The following is a 22,804-nucleotide window of genomic DNA, read 5'->3' as shown; positions in this document are numbered from 1 at the left end:
TTTCATGCCAATAGCTCTTGATGCCAATGGTGACACCAATACAGTGGGTCATTCTACAGAAATGTCCACTTTTCTGTCTCTCCATAGGGGTCACTGGTGTCACTGATCCTCACTGGTGTTCCATAATAAAGGAACACCAGAGACATTTTAATGAACAATGTATTTTACTAAACGGCTGCTACAGAGCATCAAACCACAGGTTGTCAATCATGGAATATCCACTAAAATATGGAATTTAATTCATTTGTGTTCTGTTTTATCACAGTTACCTCAGAATAAAGTCGGTCACACCAGTGACTTCAGCTAAAAGCTTCATATGAAATCATGAGCTAAATGAGAAAATCTCTGATAACTGAAAGACACAGTGGACTCACCATGAGCTTTTCTTCTCAGAAAACAGGTAAAAGGAAGTCGGGTGATGTCATCAGTGTGACTTTTATTTCAGAATAAGAGACTTTTTGTTACGCGGTAACACCAGTGACACGACTCCTGGGGACAACAACTTTCATTATATATTTTATAATATTTATTCGGTGTTTGTTTACTTTATGTCATTTAAGTCATATATTTCATAGTCATGTTTAGATTATTGCAGTTAAAATAGCAGAAAAACTTGTTTTTTCCTTCAAAATATGGCCTCAGCCTTCACACATGACTGTGAGGACGAGCTCTTCTGTGGTGATTGGAATTCTATATGATTGATTTAAACACCAATATTGCTGAATTGCGGCTCAAGCAAAAAGTTAAAATAGCTTACTATTTTAAATAAATTGCAATTATAACATGTTTTTCAAGTGTAATATATCTGTAAACGCTAGGGACACAAAAATGGATGTTTCCATAGAACGACTAAATATAAAAAAATGTAGAATTTAAGACTAGATCTGGATTAGCATTCCAGAGAAACATAACATTTACTTCAGTGGGTTAGAAATGCAATAAAATGAATACAAAGCAGATATTTGAACCTACCCTACAAATATGGTTTGGATTGCAAGTTTATAATCTACATTTTCCACATGATTTCTCTGCTTCCAGTGAGACGCAACTGAGAAGTAATGCATATATGCTTTTACTACAAGGGCAGTAATGGCACTAAGGACACTTTAGAGGTCATTAAATGATGAGTATGTTCCTTTCCAGAGAGAACAGGCCTGTAAACACCTCATCCAGGCATGCTAACACAGCTAACAGTAAATAGCTAAGGTCATTTTCACAGCACTGACTGGAGAGGATTCACCTGCGTTCACTCTCAGCAGCGTCAGCATTTACGGCTGTGCTTTTAGGTTTTATTGGGAAAAACTGAAGCACCGTCACAATAACTGACCATAAGTGGTCAGTGTTTATGTGCCTGACAGAGTGAAAGAGAAGAGAAGGTTGGCTGTAGAAGTGAAGTGGTAGACAGAGAGAGGGATGGGAGGAGAAAGTGAGAGAGAGGGAGAGAGAGAGAGGGAGATTTGCTGGGAGGTGGGGCTTTCTACTTTTTAAGGGGTCCGTGGCAGTACACTCCTCCATTCTACTGGGGGAGGCTTCACACACACACACACAAACACACACACTCTAACTCGCACACTGTTGCTTTCAGAAGGACACACACTCACACACACACACACACACACTGGAGATATGCCACACTGTGTGGTTCTGGAGGGTCCGGCTCCGTGGGGCTTCAGGCTTATCGGAGGAAAAGACTTCAGTCAGCCTCTCGCGATCGCCCGGGTGAGTGAGTGTGTGATGATTCAGCGTTTAATATGTAAATATTATGTTAGATGTAAGAGCCTAATACAAATATTTATATGTCTCTGCATGTAATTCTGTTTAGGGGTGGGTACTAAAGGTCCCTTGTTATGATATTGCTATACAGTATTATCATGATTTAAAGGTATCCGGATCAATATTATCATGATACAATATTGTCACATAATAATATCATACGATACTATCTTGATACAAAATTATTGTGATATGAAATTATAATGATACGATATTATCATGATACGATATCACTATACAATATTATCACGATATTATACGATATTATCATGATATGAAATCATCATGATACGATTTTATCACGACATGATATCACGTGATATTATCATACGATATTATCTTGATACAAAACTGTCATGATATGAAATTACCATAATGTGAAATTATCACGCCCTGTGATGGACTGGCGACCTGTCCAGGGTGTATCCTGCCTTGACCACTGGGATGGGCTCCAGCTGCCCCGCGACCCAGATGGATAAGCGGCTTAGAAAATGTATGTGTGTGTGTAAAATTATCATGATACAATATTATCACAATACGATATTGTCACATTATATTATCATGATCAAAATTATCACGATACAAAACTATTGTGATACAATATCATCTCAAAACAATATAATCACAGTACAATATTATCATGATACGAAATTATCACGATATAATATCACAATAAGATCTTATCACATGATATTGTCATACAATATCATCACGATATTATATTATCATGATACGATATTATGATGATACGAAATGATCACGATACAGTATTATCACAATATGGTATTATCATGATACAAAATTACCACAAAACAATATTATCACGATATAATATTTCATGATATGATATTAACTCAATTCAATATTATGATATGAAATTATCACGATACGGTATTATCACAATATGATATTATCTCAATACAATATTATTACAATACAATATTGTCATGATACAATATTATGATAAAATATTGTGATATAATATTATATAATGTTCATGAAACGGTAAAATATCTCACCTTCAACATCTGATATGGGTTCTGTGTTCTATTGTGAATAAAATATGGGTCTATGAGATTTACAAATCATTGCATTCTGTTTTTATTTACATTCATTTACATTTTACACAGCATCCCAACTTTTTTGGATTGGAGTTATACATTAATGTATTATTACAAACCAAAATTGTGAGACAGATGAATCGCCATTCACTCCATGTTCAGCACCGTCTTGTGGAATACGATTCAGTGGATTTTGGTATCCAATTATTCTGCCAACAAGCTACACATTAAAGTTATTAATAATTAAAACTTAAACTAATAATAACATCAATACCACCACTACTGTTATCACTTTAAAAATCCTGATACTATGTTGTACGTTTTACATGCATGTGTGTTGATACTGTATCCTGCGCACCTGTGTTTGAATATCTAATTCACATTTATAGCAACTTGCATCAAACATACACACACACACACACACACACACACACACACACACACACGTCTGTGACAGCAACAGCTGAAATAATAGAGTGCCGCATCCAACAATAAGTGTCAGCCTGAGTGTCAATCCGGGATGCTCAGTTTGGAAACACCCAGAACTGTAACAGTGAAGAGGGCAGAGCATTTCTACTAAAACTAAAGCTGCACTAAATTTAGAGAGAGAGAGGGGGGGGCAAAGAGAGAGAGAGAGAGAGAGAGAGAGAGAGAGAGAGAGAGAGAGAGACAGAGAGAGAGATTTTCTAAAAGCATTATCAGTGATTCATAAGAAAGGCAGCACTGAGACACACCTGTCACTGTAGCGGATGGAGTGTGGCTTCAGCAAATGACAGAAAAGGATGGACAGATGGATGAGTGAATGGATGGGTGGATGCTTGGATGAGTGAATGAGTGGATGAAGGATGATGGATAGATGAATCAGTGGATGAATGGATGAAAGTATAGATGGAAGAAAGCATGGGTAAGCGAAAGGAGAGATGGATGGGTGGAGGAATGGAAATATGGATGGGTGGATGAAGGAATAATCAATGATAGATGAGTAAATGGATTACTGGGTGGAGGAATGGATGAGTGGGTGAATCAGTGGATGGATGGATGAATGGATGGATGAAAGGATAGATGGATGGGTAATTCAGTGAATGGATAGAATGGATGGTTGGTTGATTGAAAGGAGAGATGGATGGCTGAGGGGATGGGTGAAGGAATGTATATATAGATGAGTGAACGGGTGAGTGAGTGAAGAAATGGATGGACGGGGGAATAAGTAAAAGGGATGAATGGATAGATAGATGGACGGCTGAGGGGATGGGTGAAGGAATGTATATAAGGATGAGTGGAATGATGAAGGAATGATGAATGAATGGGTTGATAGATGAGTGAGTGAACGAGTGGGTGGAGGAATGGATGGATGTGTGAATCGCTGGATGAAGGGATGGACAGATGGGTGGATGGATGAAGCAATAGATCAAAGGATGAAGGGGAGATGAATGAGTAGATGAATTGATGAAGGAATAAATAGATGAATGGATGTTTGAGTGAAATGAGAAATTAACTAATAGATTGACGAGTGAATGAATGAATGGGTGGACTGATGGACGAGTGGATAAATGGGTTAAGGAATGAATGAATGAATGGATGAATGGATGGATGGAGGAATGAAGGAATAAAGCAGTAGTTGAATGTCTGGAAGAATGGACTGATGGACGAGTGGATGAATGGGTTGAGGAATGAATGGATGAATGGATGGATGGAGGAATGAAGGAATAAAGCAGTAGTTGAATGCCTGGAAGAATGGACTTATGGACAAGTGGATGAATGGGTTAAGGAATGAATGAATAAATGGATGAATGGATGGATGGAGGAATGAAGGAATAAAGCAGTAGTTGAATGCCTGGAAGAATGGACTGATGGACGAGTGGATGAATGGGTTAGGGAATGAATAGATGAATGGAGGAATGAAGGAATAAAGTAGTAGTTGAATGCCTGGAAGGATGGACTGATGGACAAGTGGATGAATGGGTTAAGGAATGAGTGGATGAATGGATGGATGGAGGAATGAAGGAATAAAGCAGTAGTTGAATGCCTGGAAGAATGGACTGATGGACGAGTGGATGAATGGGTTAGGGAATGAATGGATGAATGGAGGAATGAAGGAATAAAGCAGTAGTTGAATGCCTGGAAGAATGGACTGATGGACGAGTGGATGAATGGGTTAAGGAATGAATGGATGAATGGATGGATGGAGGAATGAAGGAATAAAGCAGTAGTTGAATGCCTGGAAGAATGGACTGATGGACGAGTGGATGAATGGGTTAAGGAATGAATGGATGGATGGAGGAATGAAGGAATAAAGCAGTAGTTGAATGCCTGGAAGAATGGACTGATGGACGAGTGGATGAATGGGTTGAGGAATGAATGGATGAATGAATGGATGGATGGAGGAATGAAGGAATAAAGCAGTAGTTGAATGTCTGGAAGAATGGACTGATGGACGAGTGGATGAATGTGTTGAGGAATGAATGGATGAATGAATGGATGGATGGAGGAATGAAGGAATAAAGCAGTAGTTGAATGCCTGGAAGAATGAACTGATGGAAACAACTAAAAACCATATTCATCATAAACAGACTGACTGTAAACTCACTATCAAAGCCACAGTTATACTATTCCAGCTCATGTTTACATGAGACCTACAAGCTTTCTCATGACCATCTGCGTCCACTGCTGGAAGGTTTGACAGTGCAGGAACGTGTCCCGTCTCTTTGAGGGTTCCCAGCTGTTCTCCTGGAGCTCTTCGCTCTGCTCTAATGAGGTTTGGCTCTGCACTTGCCCTGCGCTTCAGCCCAACACAACACTGTTACCTAATACAGCCGCACACGGCCATTTTTGGTCAAAAAGCACGTCGTCTCCTTCTCGGTCCTCTTCTCTCTCTCACTCTGTCTCCCATCACAGATGGCACTGTAACCTGGCCCATGTTGGTCAAAGCACGGGGGTGCGTTTGGCCGCAGTACCTGCAGTTATCATGGCAGAAATGTGGTGTGATTCTTATCCAGTCACTCGCAGAACGTAGAGACAGTGGGTGGCAACGTCAGGGGTGCTTTAACCTGCCTGTGCTCCCTGGGGCTGCAGGTGACCCTAGGCCTTATGGGTGTAACCACACACAGCATTTAAAGACTCAGAACCTTTGTTTATAATGAATGTGCACCATTGATGTCCAGCACTGCCATTCATCATGTTTTCATTACTGCACAAACCTAAAGCTGGAGTTGGCTTCTTCTCCGCCAGGGTCTCTTTCAGAATTTCCATTCCACCTTAAATGGAGCCACAGTTGTATTCTGACGCATGTGACTGCTGCACCATTTAAGGTAGAATGGAAAACATGAATAAGGACGCCAGTTTTAGCCTCATCAAACTTAAACCCAGAACCAAACCGACCACTAAAATCCAGTCAGTCGAGGGTTGAAATTTGCAGCTTGAGATGAACTTCAACTTGAGCTCATATGTGCTCAGCCAGTCTGTCACGTGATGCTTCTCCAGCCGCGTGTGATACAGTTAACTCTGTAAACCATCAACATCACCAACACAACACGATCTACGACAAGCTAGTCTATCGTGTGATTCAGTGGCGAAGGAAGAGGTAAACGTTTGGGTAGGCCTAACTCGGTGGACACACACAGACACCCAATGTTCTCCCCTGTTCTTAGTGACCTACAATGTTCTCCCCTGTTCATACTGACCTCCAGTGTTCTCCCCTGTTCATACTGACATCCAATGTTCTCCTCTGTTCATACTGGCCTCCAATGCTCTCCTCTGTTCATACTGGCCTCCAATGCTCTCCCCTGTTCATACTGACCTTCAATGTTCTCCCCTGTTCATACTGACCTACAATGTTCTCCTCTGATCATACTGACCTCCAATGCTCTCCCCTGTTCATACTGACCTCCAAAGTTCTCCCCTGTTCATACTGACCTACAATGTTCTCCTCTGATCATACTGACCTCCAATGCTCTCCCCTGTTCATACTGACCTCCAAAGTTCTCCCCTGTTCATACTGACCTACAATGTTCTCCCCTGTTCATACTGACCTCCAAAGTTCTCCCCTGTTCATACTGACCTACAATGCTCTCCCCTGTTCATACTGACCTCCAGTGTTCTCCGCTGTTCACACTGACCTACATTGTTCTCCCCTGTTCATACTAACCTCCAATGTTCTCCCCTGTTCACAATGACCCAAAATGTTCTCCTCTGATAATACTGTTCCAGGATGTTCTCCCCTGTTCACAATGACCCGAAATGTTCTCCCCTAATAACACTGTTCCAGGATGTTTTTCCCTGTTCACACTGATCTAGAATATTCTCCCCTTTTCACAGTGTTCCAGGATGTTCTCTTCTGTTCACGCTGACCTACAATGTCCTCCCCTGTTTACACTGTTCCAGAATATTCTCCCCCATTAATGGTGCTCTAAGATATTCTCCCCTGTTCACACTGTTCTAGGATGTTCTCTTCTGTTCACCCTGTTTTAGTGACCTGTTTTATTCTCCCCTGTTCTTAGTGACCTACAATGTTCTCCACTGTTCACACTGACCTACAATGTTCTCCCCTGTTCATACTGACCTACACTGTTCTCATCTGTTCACACTGACCCACAGTGTTCACCCCAGTTCACATTGTTCCAGGATGTTCTCTGCTGTTCACCCTGTTTTAGAATATTCTCCCCTTTTTGCACTGTTCTAGGATGTTCTCCCCTGTTCTTAGTGACCTACAATGTTATCCGCTGTTCACACTGACCTACAATGTTCTCCCCTGTTCTTACTGACCTACAATGTTCTCCACTGTTCACACTGACCTACACTGTTCTCTCCTGTTCTTAGTGACCTACAATGTTCTCGCCTGTTCATACTGACCTACAATGTTCTCCCCTGTTCACATTGTTCTAGGATGTTCTCCCCTGTTCACACTGACCCACAGTGCTCACCCCTGTTCACATTGTTCTAGGATGTTCTGCGCTGTCGACAGTGCTGTTAAATTTCTACCTTCTCAATGATTTCAAGATGAATGCCCCAACAGAAATGCTCCAAAATCACTCATAATCAGACCTCTTTACATTAGTTTACATCAAATGTTAAGAAGTTAGAAAAATAAATACTGATCAAAATGATGATAGATTTCTTTTTTTTGGACAGTGATAATATGTGGAGCTAAAGTCATTAAAAAGTTAAATGACACACTCTTTGTGAAACTCTCTGGAAGTGTTGCATGTTCGGCAACTTTCTTGTCCATTAAATACAGTAAAACCTTAAAAACTGTAATACTGTAGTGTTTTTTCTTCATACAGGACTGAACTGGGGTTTAACTGATTAGAGATTCATTATTTATTTTACATGATTTTGTTTGTTTATTTGTTTACCTGCAGTCCAAAAGACATTTCCTGTGTTTATGTTTATCTAATGTCTGATTTCTGTCAGTCTTTAAAAAAGAAAGTCATGGACAGAAGGACAGACATGAAGAGATACGTGCTCTACAGTAATATGTTTAAGAATTAAAGTCTGAGCCTCTTTTTTTCCATTACATGTTCTATATTGGTCCCTTGAGCTCTCAGTGCTGTTACTATTCATAGAACACTGTATTGCCCCCTGTGAGAACTTCAATACATTCGCTCCAGTTCACACAGACCTTTTTTTTTTGGCTCTTTATTATTTGACAGCTATTCTTCTTTAGTTGTTCTGAGAAAAGCTCAGATGAACAGAAACTGAGGGAGTGATTCCGTTCTCTCTTTTTGCCCCCAGTGGTGGCTGCTTTACTTGCTTGGTGTTGTTATTGGGCTGCAGCTGCTTCTTCTTCACAGTAAACATACAGACGCATGATAGTGGGACTTTGATCAGCCTTGGGTTTCTCTTTTCTATGCAGCTTAGAAGGTAAATGAAATAAAAAAGATCCCTGGGAACACAGGACCTTATGGAACATAGCCCTGGATCATAGAACCCTAGGAACATAAACTTGAGAAAATAGGGTGATTGGAACACAGAACCCTGAGAACATAGGACCTGGAGAACATAGAGCCCTGGAAGCATAGGACCCTGGGACTACAGGGCTCTGGGAACTTAGAGCCCTGAGAACATTGGGCCCTGGGAGCATAGCACCCTGGGCACATAGGACCTGGGGAAAATTGACCCTTGGAACATAGAACCCTGGGAACATAGGGCTCTGGAAACAAAGAAATTGATCCTGGTAACAAAGAGCCCTGGAAACATAGGACTCTGGGACTACAGGGCTCTTGGAACTTTGGAACCTTGGAACATAGATCCCTGGGGACATAGGACCAGGGGAACATAGGATTCTAGGAACATAGAACACTGGGAACAGAGAACCATTAGAATACAGGGCACTGGGAAAACTGAGCCCTGGGAAGATAGGATCTGGGGAACATAGGACATCGAACCCAGGGAAAATAGGATCCTGGGAACATAGAATCTTGGGAATACAGGACCCAGAGGACATAGAACCCTGGGAACATATGACCTGTGGAATATCTGAACCTGGGGCACATAAGTCTGGGAACATAGAGCCCTGGGAGCATACAACTCTAGAAACATAGAACCCTTAGAACACAGAGCAATGGGAAAACAGCCCTGAGAAGATAGGATCTGGGGAACATAGGACCCTGGGGACATAGAACCCAGGGGATACAGAACCCAGAGAACATAGAACTTTGGGAACATAGGACATGGGGAAGATAGGACCCTGGGAACATAAAGCCCTGAGAACATTGAACCTGTGGAATATTTGACCCTGTGGCAAGTAACACTGGGAACATAAGGCCCAGGGAACATAGAACCCCTGGAACACATGGCACTGGGAAAAATAGTGCCCTGGGAACATCAGACCCTGCGAATATAGAACCCAGAGAAAAAAGGACCCTAGGGACATATGACCCTGGAACAAATAACCCAGGAAACACAGGGCCCGGCGAAACAGAACCCTGGGAACATAGAACCATTGGGACATGAGTATGGCCCCTCCTAAACAGGCCAAAGTTAATGAATCAGGTGATGTAGCTACACTAAACCATGACGTGCTCTGGTTCTCCAGGACTGGGGAAAGAGCATCTGTGTGCACCTTGAACAGGTTCGTCCTTCACATGCCTCTGCGCTCGAGTCACGTAATGCAGCGCACATGCTCAGCGCAGGCCTGCAGAGTCAGCCTGGACACTGTTATTCTGTTTACTGTGGAAAACAGTTTACACAAGTGTGCATACCAGGAAGGGCAAGAACACACACTCGCTTAGTCAGGGCACTCCATCAAACAGACAGGAGCAACACAGCGGAAGCAGAACGATCGGAGCACACTGTGCAGTTTCCTCCATTTAGAGAGTTTATGTCACCAAAAATGTCCATTCACAAGGTCAAAGCTGCACATCTATTCATTTAGCAGACGTCCTTAAACGGAACAGTTTACAGAACGTTTCAGTCTCAGACGTCACATCAATTACAGACACTGCACAGAAGGTCTACAAGAGTTTATCATCTTTAAATGTACGAGTGCTGACAGAGTAAATAGTAAACAATAAGTATGTCACATATGCAGGACACATTTTGGGGAGTTATTCTGTAGTGGAACCCAAAATGGATTCAGCTCAGCTCAGTATTACCTTAAAGGGGAATTCTGTGGATTAAATGATTCAGATGTAAACAGAGTCGTTCAGAGCGGTTTGGTGTGGAACGCTCTGTTCTAGAGAAACTTACACAACTGTTCACAGTGGTGGTGATAGGAACCAGACGTCCACCTCTAAAAGCTCCCTCACAGAAAGTTCCTACATGAAATGGTTATGAATTCACTGCCTGATGACTGAGACACTGTTTTATTGATATATTTAAAAAGGTTTTGGCCTTAAATGCATTTTTAAAATCCATTGATGGAACATAGAGCCCTGGGGACATAGGACCAAGGGAACATAGGATCCTAGGAACATAGAACCCTGGGAACAGAGAACCCTTGGAACACAAGGCAATGCGAAAATAGAGCCCTGAGAAAACTGGATTTGGGGAACATGTGACCCTTGAGACATAAAACCCAGGGAAGATAGAAACCTGGGGACATAGATTCCTGGGAATATACAAACCAGAGAACATAGAACCTTGGGAACATAGAACATGGGGATCATAGAACCCAGTAAGGATAGGACCCTGGGAAAATAGAGCCCTGAGAACATAGAACCTGTGGAACATTTGATCCTGGGACAAATAACCCTGGGAACATAGGGCCCAGGGGACATAGAACCCTTGGAACACACAGCACTGAGAAAATAGTGACCTGGGAACATAGGACCTCCCGCACATTGAACCCTGGGAACATAGAACCCAGAGAAGACAGGACCCTGGGGACATAGATCCCTGAGAACATAGGACCTGTGGAACATATGACCCTGGGACAAATAACCCTGGAAACACAGGGCTTGGTGAACACAGAACCCTGGGGAGGGACACATGCAGGGTGTAATGAGGCAAAATAGTCCCCAAAGAAAACTTATTATTTCAGATTTTTCAGATTATTTCAGATTTTTCATTAACATTCCATATAAGCTCAGAAGACTCATGTAGGTTCACTGGTGGTTCTGGATAGTAAATAAAATGTCTATATTTGTGTTGTAGTCATGGCGACCCCTGGTTCCCATCACCAGCACTGTACAGACATCTAAGTTGAAAAACGTCTATGATTAACAATGACTGACATCTCAACCAGTGAATCTTACTGAAATGTTCAGAAATTGGTGGAACTCCACTTCAAAAGATCAGATTGACCCAGCCAAGACATCTTGGTGTCTGAAGTAATGTAGCTAAAAGGAAATGATTATATGATGTACAATTGTCCATAAAACTGGACACAGGAGACAGGAGGTTTTAGCATTGCTGCTTCTTCTGTTTTTAGCTATGTATTTAGCTTTTGTCCATATTTACAGACAGTGTGTCATACAGTGTCAGAAACCACATACACAAGTCTATTTCAGGTCACCTAACAATCCGGTGCAGTTTGAGTGACATTTGTGATGATTCACGTCTGTAGTTTGCGTGATGCTAACTGCTGAACCTAAACTTGCATTACTTGTACAATAGCCTCGTAGCTCCAGTGCAAAATTAAACAAGCAGACTTCAGACACAAAATGCGTCTTGGCTGATTGACTACATTTGAAAAAGAAAACTGTGTTCTTCGAATTTTTGCCAAACTAGTGTTTTTTTATGGAGAATTTGTGAAATGGTTCACTGTAGAGACACTTACTGACCACAGTGGTGGTGACAGGAACCAGGGGTCACCATATTTACAGTGCATGCATAGCCATTTTATTTACTATTCAAATTAAAAAATTAGGTTTTTGTTTTGCGTAACAACCACTGGCATGTACCTCTCCAACATCAATGAATTTTGAAAATAAATTAAAGGCGAAAACCTCAAATTATAAACCATCGTTTCAGGCATTGGGCAGCGCATGTGTAATCATTTTATGTAATAACTTTCTGTTTTTAGAGTCATTAAACTTTTCAGAAGTATGGATTCAATCACCGTCTATGATTTGTAAACATTTAATTATTCAGGAAATAAGAAAAAGTGATGAAATGCCCCTAAAGCTGACCAAAAAAGGGACATTGTTCAGCTAAGTACCAAATTTAGCTTGCTAACCCAACATCACTTTATATCCCCATCTTCTCTGGTCATTTCTGAACTGATTACGGTGTCTCAGTATATAACATACTATTTTTTCTGTGTTTCCGATATTTCAGCCATGTGAACCTACAGGACCAACGTTTAAATGCATTTTGGCCAGAATGTTATCCAAAAGTGAAGGCCTTGTCTTTCTGTTGTTTCACACTTAAAGATGTTGAATGTGCTTCTCTGTGGTCAGATATCTTCTGGCAGTAAGGCCTCTCTGGTTGACCTGTCTCCTGGTGACATCATCCTGGCTATAGATGGCATCGCCACCGACAACATGATGCACTGCGAGGCTCAGAATCGCATCAGGGAGGCGACGCATCAGCTCATCTTAACCATTGAGAGGTCAGAGTTCACAGTAAAAATTAAAATAAAAAATGACTTTGTATTTTTCTAGATTTATTGCAAATTGTAAAAGGTGATGTAGTTTTGGTGTCTTGTTTAAATTTTCTTCAGTCTTGCAATGGAGCTTAGAATATATCGGCGTTTTAGGGCCACTGTAAAAAAAAGTAAACATAACAGTTTATAGATAATGAAGTCGAAATATTTTAATAATAAAGTCATAAAGTTACAAGAATAAACTCACGCTATTTGGAGGATAAAGTGGGCTCATTGCAGGGGGGCTGCCATATCACGTTGGGGTCTCGTTGCTGTACTGGCGACGATGAAGACACCGAGTACGGAGGAGTTTCACTCCTTCATAATCGATCATTTTGATCATCATTCTCACTGTCTGTGAAACTTCATGCCCTCTTTGAATGGGGGGAGATGTAGCCCCGATAGCCGTGTAGACGACCCTGCCTGAGATTCTCCTTCAACAACACAGACAGACAGTTTCCTCCGAGTCCGTCTGGCTCTTTATTCTAGATAAACAGTTTCCTGCTCAGCCGTTTCAGCCGTTTCTTATCCTAATAACAGGCTGGTGCTGATGTGCAGGAGAGACAGGGAGACTGAGTGTTTCTTTATGGGTGAATCGATATGAAAGTAGAACTCCACCAACTCACCGGCCCTCATTTAACACCAGGAGGGGCTGCCTTCACTCTGCAAAGCCTTTGGCCACCATACTGCGACCTTTCCTGGTATTAATGCCACTTTAATGTTGGAATTCTACGACTTTATTCTTAAAATATTATGATTTTATTCTCAAAATATACATTTTGTTTCAAAATGTCATACTGTATGACTTTTATTTCAAAATATTACAACTTTATTCTCAAAATATCATTCTGTACAACTTTTAATCTCTAAATATTACGACTTTATTCTCAAAGTCTACTATTTTTACATTTTTTAACAGTGGGCCTAAAACGCCGTCGTATTAAAAAGCATGTCACATGAAGCTTGAATTTTGTCCGTTTGTCCGTGTTTATAGATAACGTTACAGTGCCATTAGAGATTACAGTTAGCTATTGTTTTAGCATGATGCTAACTGGTGAGGTATACCTTCCATTACTTGTTAGCTACATTAGCTGCACAGCTCCAGTGCAAAGCTAAAGAAGTAAACATTAGACACCACGTATGTCTTGGCTGATTGATTTTGTTTGAGTCTGGTTTTACATACAAACCTCTGGAATCATTTTATGGCCTTCAGAAAGAAGCAGCTGTTAAAATCACTGGACCAACATTCTGCTCACACATAACAAACCCCTTACGTTACAGGCCAGAGACCAGACTGTGGTCACCTCGCGTGAGTGAAGATGGCCGAGCCCACCCTTTCAAAATCAACCTAGAAGCGGAGAGACAGGTTAGTATAAGGCCGTTAACTCTTCTTCACAGCAGCCTGTTTTGGGGGTCCTAATGTGTTCGCCCCTCATTGCTCACTAGCAGCTCAACACAGTGTTTCACACACAGAGAGCCAACAGTGCGCTAGTTAATCTAACAACATGGATATTAAAAAAAATATCCTGATTGATTTTCATTCCGCTGGAGGAGTGGCCAGAGGCTGTATGCAAATGTTTGTGCACCCTGGTGTACATGTGTTGTTGATTTTCTACGTGAAAATAATGAATGAACACATTCTCTACAGAGAACATACTTCTGCACACTTTAATGCACAACTATTGTTTATTTGCTGAGTTTAACATATTGGAAAACAAATGAAACAATGTGGCCTGTGCAAAAGTGAAGGCATAGTTTATATTTTATGTCTTTTTTCAATATGTTAAACTCAGTAAATAAAAAGTTCTCTGTAGAGGATGTGTAAACTTTTTTCTTAGGACCTTGGGAACATAGGGCTCCAGGAAGCAAAAAAACCTAGGAACATGGTGCCCTGGGAATATCAGACCTGGGGAACATAGAAACTTGGAACACAGAACCCTGGGAATGCAGAGCACTGGGAAAACAGTGCCCTGCGAACATAGTACCTGGGGAAGATAGAACCCTGGGGACATAGAACCCTGGGAATACAGGAATCCAGAGAACGTAGTACCCACTGGGAACATAGGACCCAGGGAAGATAGGACCCTATCTGATATGTTTTTTGTTCTTCTTTTTACAATACATTAAACTCGTCAAATAAATAAAAAACTGTAGTAAAGTGTATAACATTTAAGGATGTTCTCTGTAGAGGACGATTTTAACTGATTTTCATTCATTTGAAAGGAGGTGTTAAAACTTTTGCATACTACTCTGCTCCATAAGTACTGGTGGAACATGTGGAATGAACTCACAATTAACACATTCTGCAACTAACAGCCATTCTGTTTTAATGCACAGAATTACTTCAGTATCTGTCACGCACCTTTAAAAGCGGCTAAAACATTTATTATAAAAATGTTTTATTATTCTGTTTTCTGTTTTGCCTCTGCCTTGTAAAGCACTGTGAACTGCATAACTGTATAAAAGATGGTATATTAACAGAGACTTTTATTATTAGTTTGTGTAATTTTGAATGACAGGAGTACAGGCCAATAGGAACAGGCCACAACAGGAGGGCCACTCCGTTCATAGCGGCGGCTAACATTGACGACAAGCGGCAGGTGGTCAGCTCGGCCTACAACTCCCCCATCGGCCTTTATTCCTCAGGCAACATCCAGGACGCCTTACATGGTCAGCTCAGGGGCCTGATGCAAAACAAGCCAGAGAGGTGAGAGTTGAAGGACCCTCTGATGTCCCTCTGGGGTGCCTGATCCAAAATAACTTTCCCAACTTCCCCTTTAGACCAGGGGTGTCCTCACTTATGCAGAAAGGGAATGTTGTTACTCCAGATTTTCATTCCCCCCCAAGCAGGAGCACCTCCTATAACTAATCTATTGTTTGAAGACTGTTCTTTACATCTTGAAAGGGTTCTTCAGCCTGATGGATAATGTGCATGAATATGCTATAGATGGGGTTCTTCTATTCTTACAAGCTTGATCACCTTTTGGGTGCTAAATAGATCCATTTTCAAAAACATCTACAGCACATTCTCTATCAATCTGAAGAAACCTTTAATGATGTAAAGAACCCTTTAATCATGCAAAGGCTTCTTTGAGTGTTCATGGTTCAATATAAAACCATTTTCCTTATTAAAGAACCCTTGAAGAACCATCTTTTTTCAGAGTGTATATTACATTGTAGCGACCCAATACTTACTGGCTGTGGATGTGCAGAACCTCACAGTATCACCAGACTCGCAGTAAGAGAGACTTTCAAGTGAGTTCTTATTGTTGGCTTCAAGTTGTGTGTTACTGGTGCTGTTCTGTGCTGGTTGTGGAGTAGTTGGTGCAGCGTTATTGCCTATATTGCCTCGCAACCCAAATGTTAAGAAGAGCACTTTTGTCTTTTCAGTAAAAATCAAACTACTTTGGGAGCCACAACATTTAATGTTCATTTTACCATCTTAACTGTAAATATGTCTCAGTGTGTGCTAATGTACTAGTATAGGCTAAAAAATATAAACGAAAGCGCAGGCTTACTTTGCTTTGCTTTAAGCAGCTACAGCCGCTTTTCTCGCATCTCCAGCAGGAAACTTTTTTGCAAAAGTACAACAGTTTCCTGTAGAATGTCTCTCAACATTAGATTTTTTTACGAGGCTGAAGTCGCTTCTCATTCACCAGCTTCATGTTCTAACTTTCACATTTCCACCTTATATGGTGCCTGAGGTGCCAGAATGTAACTGCTGCATCATTTTAGGTGGAACGGGAAAATTCAAATGAGAAACTGACTTAAATTAAACGTATCAGGAAACCACTTATAGTGCTACGTTTCCCACGTCTTCTTTTCGGCCGATGCCACAACATTACTTTGCTGCTCCGAAACACAAGAATCAAGGATGTGTTGTTGAGGATGTGACTGAAACCTGCTGGAAAAAAAGCCTAGAAACCATTAAGTGTTTCTGTTGGTTCCTGGTTTAGTAGGTGATGAATAGCTAATGCATTTGATGGTTTCCTAATGGTATCTAAAGGTGTTCTAGAGGAATCTAGTAGTCTCTATTGGAAACCATTAAGCCAAATCCCACTAGAAAGTAAAATATTTAGGTTTCTAATGGTCATTTTTCAACTGGAAGGCAGAAATAGCGCAATTTTGTTGCTAACAAGGCTAAATAACTTACCGTAACTGATGTTAGCTAGGTCCAGAAGCAGTGAAAATGTATTTTTCTGACAAACTAACATGTTGGGCCATCGTCCACAAAGGAGAAAATACCACCTGGAAGTAAATGGTGAGTATCCATCAGCATCCAGTGTTGTACCGGTTAGTTGTAGCCTAGCTTTAGCTCATTAGCTCATCTGAAGCAGTCTCTGTTACTCATCCAATACAAAAACCTATCAATTTCCCATGGCTCTTTGTGAATAATGAAATATGTTTTCAAAAGTATAGGAAGACCCTCAACCATCTCTGTCTACACTACACTATCTCTCCATGGTACTCTGTGATACCTTACATAGCCGGGAATCATTCTCCCATCCTTGAAAATTCACTAAATTATTCTGTGGTGAAAATTCTAATTTGTACAATTTACTCTTACCCCAAATGTAGTTGATCAGCCAAGACATGTTTGGTGTCTCAATTTTGCTTCTTTTGCACTGGAGCTACAAGGCTAATGTAGCTAACCAGAAACAGAAGCTAAAATCTCATCAGTACTCCTCTGTACTTCTCAATACTACCTCACACTGTGTTGAGTTGTTAATCTCAAGTAATAGACTTGGTTAAGTGGTTTCTGGCACTGCATGGCGTACTGTTATGTACAAAAGTGGACAAACATACATTACCTCGCTAAAAATGTACATCATAATCATAATAACCTTCTTCATAGAGCATTTATCATACCAGTGGTATTAGCATAAAGTGCTTAGCATGTCTTGTACGTTACATTTTTCGTAATATGGACATTTTCTGAAACTACTTGTGTACAAATACTATTAGTTTGCTTAGAAATGTCTTTTTGAAAAAACTGTGTGGTGAGTTAGGCATATGCTAACTGAGGAAGTATAAGCAAGCATTTACTACTTGTTAGCTACATTAGCCTCATTTTGGCTGATCAGCTACATTTGAGGTAAGAAGGGGGGAGAGGGTGTAAATCAGATTTTTTGCCAAACTGTCAGTTTATTATATGGGGCAATTGGCCCTGATGTGACATCCTGCTCTGAAAAGTGGAAGGTAGGCAGCATTAAAGTGGGGACTGAGCCGTGAGTCATGTGGATCACATTAGAAGAGCAGATATATGGAGTGTGTTAGAGAATCAGGGGCTTACAGAGCAGCAATGGAATGAATGTCTTCTAAATGGATTAGTCGGGGGGCCGGTGTGTCTGCTGGAGCCAGGTGAGCCGCATCAGAAAAGAATGCGTAGACGCAAACAGAAGCATGCACACACACAAGTGCACAAACAGTCCTAATAACACAAAACAGCTGCTGATAAAGACGAGGAGCACCAGTTGTCCCAGAGTAGAGCTGTAATGGGGCCGAACCCTTGGGCCAAATCTGAATACAGACCGAGAATTTTCTGACCGAGCTCAACACGAAATGACACAAAGTAGTTGTGCTTTAAGTCCAACACGGCCTGACCTGAACTATATCATCATGTTTTGAGTCCAAAGCAGACCCGATAATGATGATATTTGTGTGTGTGTTTGTGTGTGTGTGTTCAGTCCCAGGACTCTAACCTGTATAGAAGAGTCAGATGTGTATCGAATGCTGCAGAGAGATCAGACAGAAGAGGAGTCTCATGAGCCCCGCCAATCAGGATCATTTAAAGCCCTGCAGGATTACATCAACAGTGAGGGTAAGACACACACAGTGGTGTTTCTGAAATTTTTGAGAGGAAATTTAGCCAGTAAAAAAACGTGGGAAGGAGAACTGTACTAGCCAATCCGATTGCAGGACTGAAAATTTAACCAGCCAATCAGAGCATAGGAAGAAACACTGTGCAAGTTAGTGAGACCACATAATAGAAAATTCAACTGGCTAACCACAGTACAGGAAGAAAATTTCAACGAGCCAATCGGAGCAGAGGAGGAAAAATTTAACTTGTCACACAAAATGCAAAACTGAAAATTCAAGCCAATTAGAGTGAAGTGGGGCAAACTGTGCAAGTCAGTGAGATGTAGGAGGAAAATTCAACCAACCAGTCAGAATGCAGGAGGAAAACTTCAACTAGCCAATCAGAGTGCAGGAGGAAAAATTCAACTAGCCAATCAGAGTGCAGGAGGAAAATTCAACTGGCCAATCAGAGTGCAGGAGGAAAATTCAACCAAACAGTCAGACTAAAGCAAGAAAATTTAACTAGCCAATCAGAATGCAGGATAGGGAAAATTAAACTGGCCTATAAGAGTGCAGGACAAAAAGGCTAAGAACCAAGCAGATCGCAGGAGGTATCAGTGAAATTGCAGGAGGGAAAAATTCAAGTAGCCAATCTGAGCGAAAGACGAAAATTCAACCTGCCATGCAAAATGCAAGCATGAAAATGAACTGAGCCAATCAGAATGCAGGAGAGAAAACTGTGACGAAGGTAGGATCCTATCAGCTAAACTGTAAACTAAGGAAGCTGCTACAATGTCTTACAGTTAGGATAAAAAGAATAAACCTTCTTAGAATAAACCTGCTTTTGAAGACAAATGGAGTTTTCGTTCACCTTCACACTCAAATGCCATTTTTGTACCAGCTACACTGAAATCTCTCTGATGGACAGGAACACGTCCAATAGTGACGAGAACAGTGCGAGCGCCCACCACCAAGCCCCCGGCCCCCGCAGGAAACCTCCACAAACTGCCCATGTGTGACAAGTGCGGCAACGGCATAGTGTGAGTACCTGCAGAAAAGGTGCCGGACGTCACTCAGACTAAACAACAAGCAGCACAGCGTAACGAGATCTTTCTCCAACTCTGATGTGCAAAAATATACATAAATATAACATAAAGGCAGCTGCACAGAGACACACCAGACAGCATAACTGCATTAGCCTCATAGCTCCAGTGTAACCTCAGACCCAGAAACATGACTTGGCTGAGTGACTATGTTTGGGCTAAGGGGGAGTGAATTAGATTTGTAACAAAACAGATAAAAAAAAATAAATAAATAAATAAAAAAAGACAAAATGAAATTTACACGACTTTATGCTTATTAAAAATACAGTCCAAACTTTGCTTCTTTACATTAGAACTGGAGGTGCTAAGCTAATGGTGCTAGCAAACACTGGAAGTAAATAACCACCAATACATGACAAAATCTGTATATTTGCTTCAAATTACATTAATAAGCTCCTTAAACAGAATTTGGTCCAAAGGCAGGGAGAGACCATATCGCTGCTGCCGGAATAAAACCTCGTATCTCCAAAATGATGACTTTAGAGGAGAACGAAAAAACCTACTTTACTTTTAATGTAAGTCAATGGAACCAGGCTTTTTTCCAAGTCATTTTGGGCCATTTCTTTTGGGCCATTCATCATGAAATTTACACACAATGTAAAGGTCAACAGGTATTTTCAAATTATGTCAAAAACTGAAAAGGAGGTTTTCTTCCGACAGCAGCGATGTACACATTTAAACCAAAATTAGAGCTACGTTTTCACCCAACAGGACTCTGTTCTGTTTTGGGAGGCTGGAGCTCAGGGAGGCTTACTTATCATAAGACACAGATATCAGTTTTTACCCAGAACACCTCATAAAAGTGAGGTTAGCGCTGTCTAGGTTTTCTCCGCTGCTTTTGTGCTCACTTACTGTCATGCTAAGAGGACGAGGCGGAAGCTGGCTTCCTATTCAGCAGCTTTTTAATAGAATTTTCCGTTCCACCTTAAATGGTGTAACAGTTACATTCTGGTGCCTGAGGTGTCAGAGTCTAACTGCTGCACCATTTAAGGTGGAACGGAGAATTTAAATAAGAAGATAACTTCAGCTTCATAATCTGATCGTATTAATTTACTCTTACTGTACACTTACGTTAGTCCACAATGTTCCCATAGCCCCACCTTTGGCCGTCTTAATGATGATACCAAATTGTTCTCAGGAATTAAGTCATTCCAATTATCCTAAATTGCTAACCTTTATTTTTGTATTTAATTGTGAGTTATACCACAATTGTGGTTCTGAACCACAATGATTTGTCTGTGTGACCTGAAAGAAGACCTGGATACAGTTCCAGCGGGTTGAGAGAAAAGATTTGAGCATGTATTTGTGAAAACTGTTTGGGTGACTATTGACCTCCAGTGTTTGTTAGCAGCATTAGCCTCATAACTCCAATTCGAAACTAAATAAGTGAAACTTGGACACCAAACATGTCTTGACTGCATGTGGAAAATCACGTAAATTGGATTTTTTCTGTGAGTTAATGATGTTTCCTCTGTTCTCCGTTCTCTCTTTAATTCACTCTCTCTCTCAGAGGGACAGTCGTAAAGGTTCGGGATAAGTATCGGCACCCCGGCTGTTTCGTCTGCTCGGACTGTGAGGACAACCTGAAGCAGAAAGGCTATTTCTTCATAGACGACCAACTTTACTGCGAAACCCACGCTCGCGCTCGCACGAAACCGCCGGAGGGTCACGACCTCGTCACGACTTTCCCCGCAGAGTAGCACACACACCTGCAAGACTGCACTCACTTATAAGTGCACTAACTTCTTCAAAGGGCCCAAATGAACAAACACAAGACAGCCAATCAGAACAGAGCTCATTTACATATATCAGATTTATCACATTTACAAAAAACAGCCTGTTTTGAATTCACTGTTTCTGTGATGTCACAAAACACATTGTCGGCCTGCAGCAGTTTAGCCCCATCTATTCACACTAAAGCTATAAGGAGTTTCAGTCTGGACTGCTTTTTGAAAAAGGGGCAATAGAGGACAGCCAATCAGAACAGAGCTCATTTACATATATCAGTCATTTTCAAAGTGAATTACAACTGTTTATAAATGAAAATAAATGAAAGGATATTGAATATAACAAAAAAGTAGTCTATGGGCCCTTTAAGCACACAAACTCACACACAGATACACACTGAAAAACACACCCACTGATATACCGATTGTATTTTTTGTAGTGTATCAATACTGTGTTGTGTGTAAACTGTAGAAATATTAGCTACAGTGGCTGAATATTTCAATAAATATGCAAACACAGTCACAATGTGAGTCGTCTTCATTCTGTCACAAAGTTGACATTGAAAAAGTGAAGTAAGCAAAGCCAATACGGTCACATCGCACTGTTCCACTTCAACCTGTAGTTATTACTGCTGTTTGCTATTCTTTATGAATGTAGTTATGTCATTACATACTGAGATACATAATGAATTATCCTTACATTATGATTTACATTCTGTATCAACAGCTTCAAAAATGTAAAGGATGGATTTTCTTTCTACACAGCAGTGACTCAATAAATGGGGGCAGCTGTGAAGTGTCAGGTCTCAGAGAAATCACTATGGAGAGGTTAACAACTGCCAACTAGCCTACTAGCCTACTAGCCTACTTCATTGTAGCTGGGTCATTAGAAAAATAACATTACCATAATCAAAGACAAACAATGTGAACACAACATACGGTTGCTGACCTGTATGACCTGAATGTACATGAGATCAAAGTCCTCTAACTGGAGTTAAAAGGCGTTAAACACACATAACAGCAGTGCTGAAACAGTAAACTACTCAGTGTTGAGAAGAAAAGGTAAAAACCTTTTATTAACTACAGTTTTACACAGAAGCTCCATAGAAACCCACTCATTTTTGGACCCGTGAGCGCCCTCTACTGTCTGATCAGGAGACTCCAGAGTGTGGGTTTTCCTCAGTAGAAGCTCTCTGGTCTGAACAGCACACTGAGCTCTTCATCATGTTAATGCTCCATAATGAGAGCAGGGCGCCCCCTGGTGGGGCTTACAGCTCTTACAGGAGGAAACAGCTCTGCTAATAGAGCTCATGTGTG

The 22,804-nt window shown here is 41.0% G+C and overlaps 1 protein-coding gene and 1 pseudogene across 1 annotated transcript; both read left to right on the top strand.

Annotated features, from left to right (window-relative positions):
- LOC118817003 overlaps positions 1–22,804 on the top strand; it is a 304,992-nt pseudogene that overhangs the window by 215,632 nt on the left and 66,556 nt on the right.
- pdlim3a (PDZ and LIM domain 3a) lies at positions 1,504–22,010 on the top strand. Its single transcript, XM_036583656.1, has 7 exons — positions 1,504–1,719; positions 12,674–12,825; positions 14,140–14,224; positions 15,378–15,565; positions 18,546–18,679; positions 19,586–19,697; positions 21,271–22,010. Exons 1-7 carry the CDS (start codon positions 1,627–1,629, stop codon positions 21,458–21,460), a joined length of 954 nt encoding a protein of 317 aa, XP_036439549.1. The 5' UTR covers positions 1,504–1,626; the 3' UTR covers positions 21,461–22,010.

Source organism: Colossoma macropomum, unplaced genomic scaffold, assembly GCF_904425465.1.
Source record: "Colossoma macropomum unplaced genomic scaffold, Colossoma_macropomum, whole genome shotgun sequence".
NCBI classification, from domain to species: Eukaryota; Metazoa; Chordata; class Actinopteri; order Characiformes; family Serrasalmidae; genus Colossoma; species Colossoma macropomum.
This window is presented reverse-complemented; position numbering and strand designations above follow the sequence as displayed.

Excerpts from the sequence above, each read along its gene's own strand:
- pdlim3a (XM_036583656.1), top strand. The coding sequence starts at position 1,627 with ATGCCACACTGTGTGGTTCTGGAGGGTCCGGCTCCGTGGGGCTTCAGG. Across the intron at positions 12,826-14,139 it reads CTCATCTTAACCATTGAGAG|GCCAGAGACCAGACTGTGGT; the intron begins GTCAGAGTTCAC and ends CTTACGTTACAG. Across the intron at positions 15,566-18,545 it reads ATGCAAAACAAGCCAGAGAG|TCCCAGGACTCTAACCTGTA; the intron begins GTGAGAGTTGAA and ends GTGTGTGTTCAG.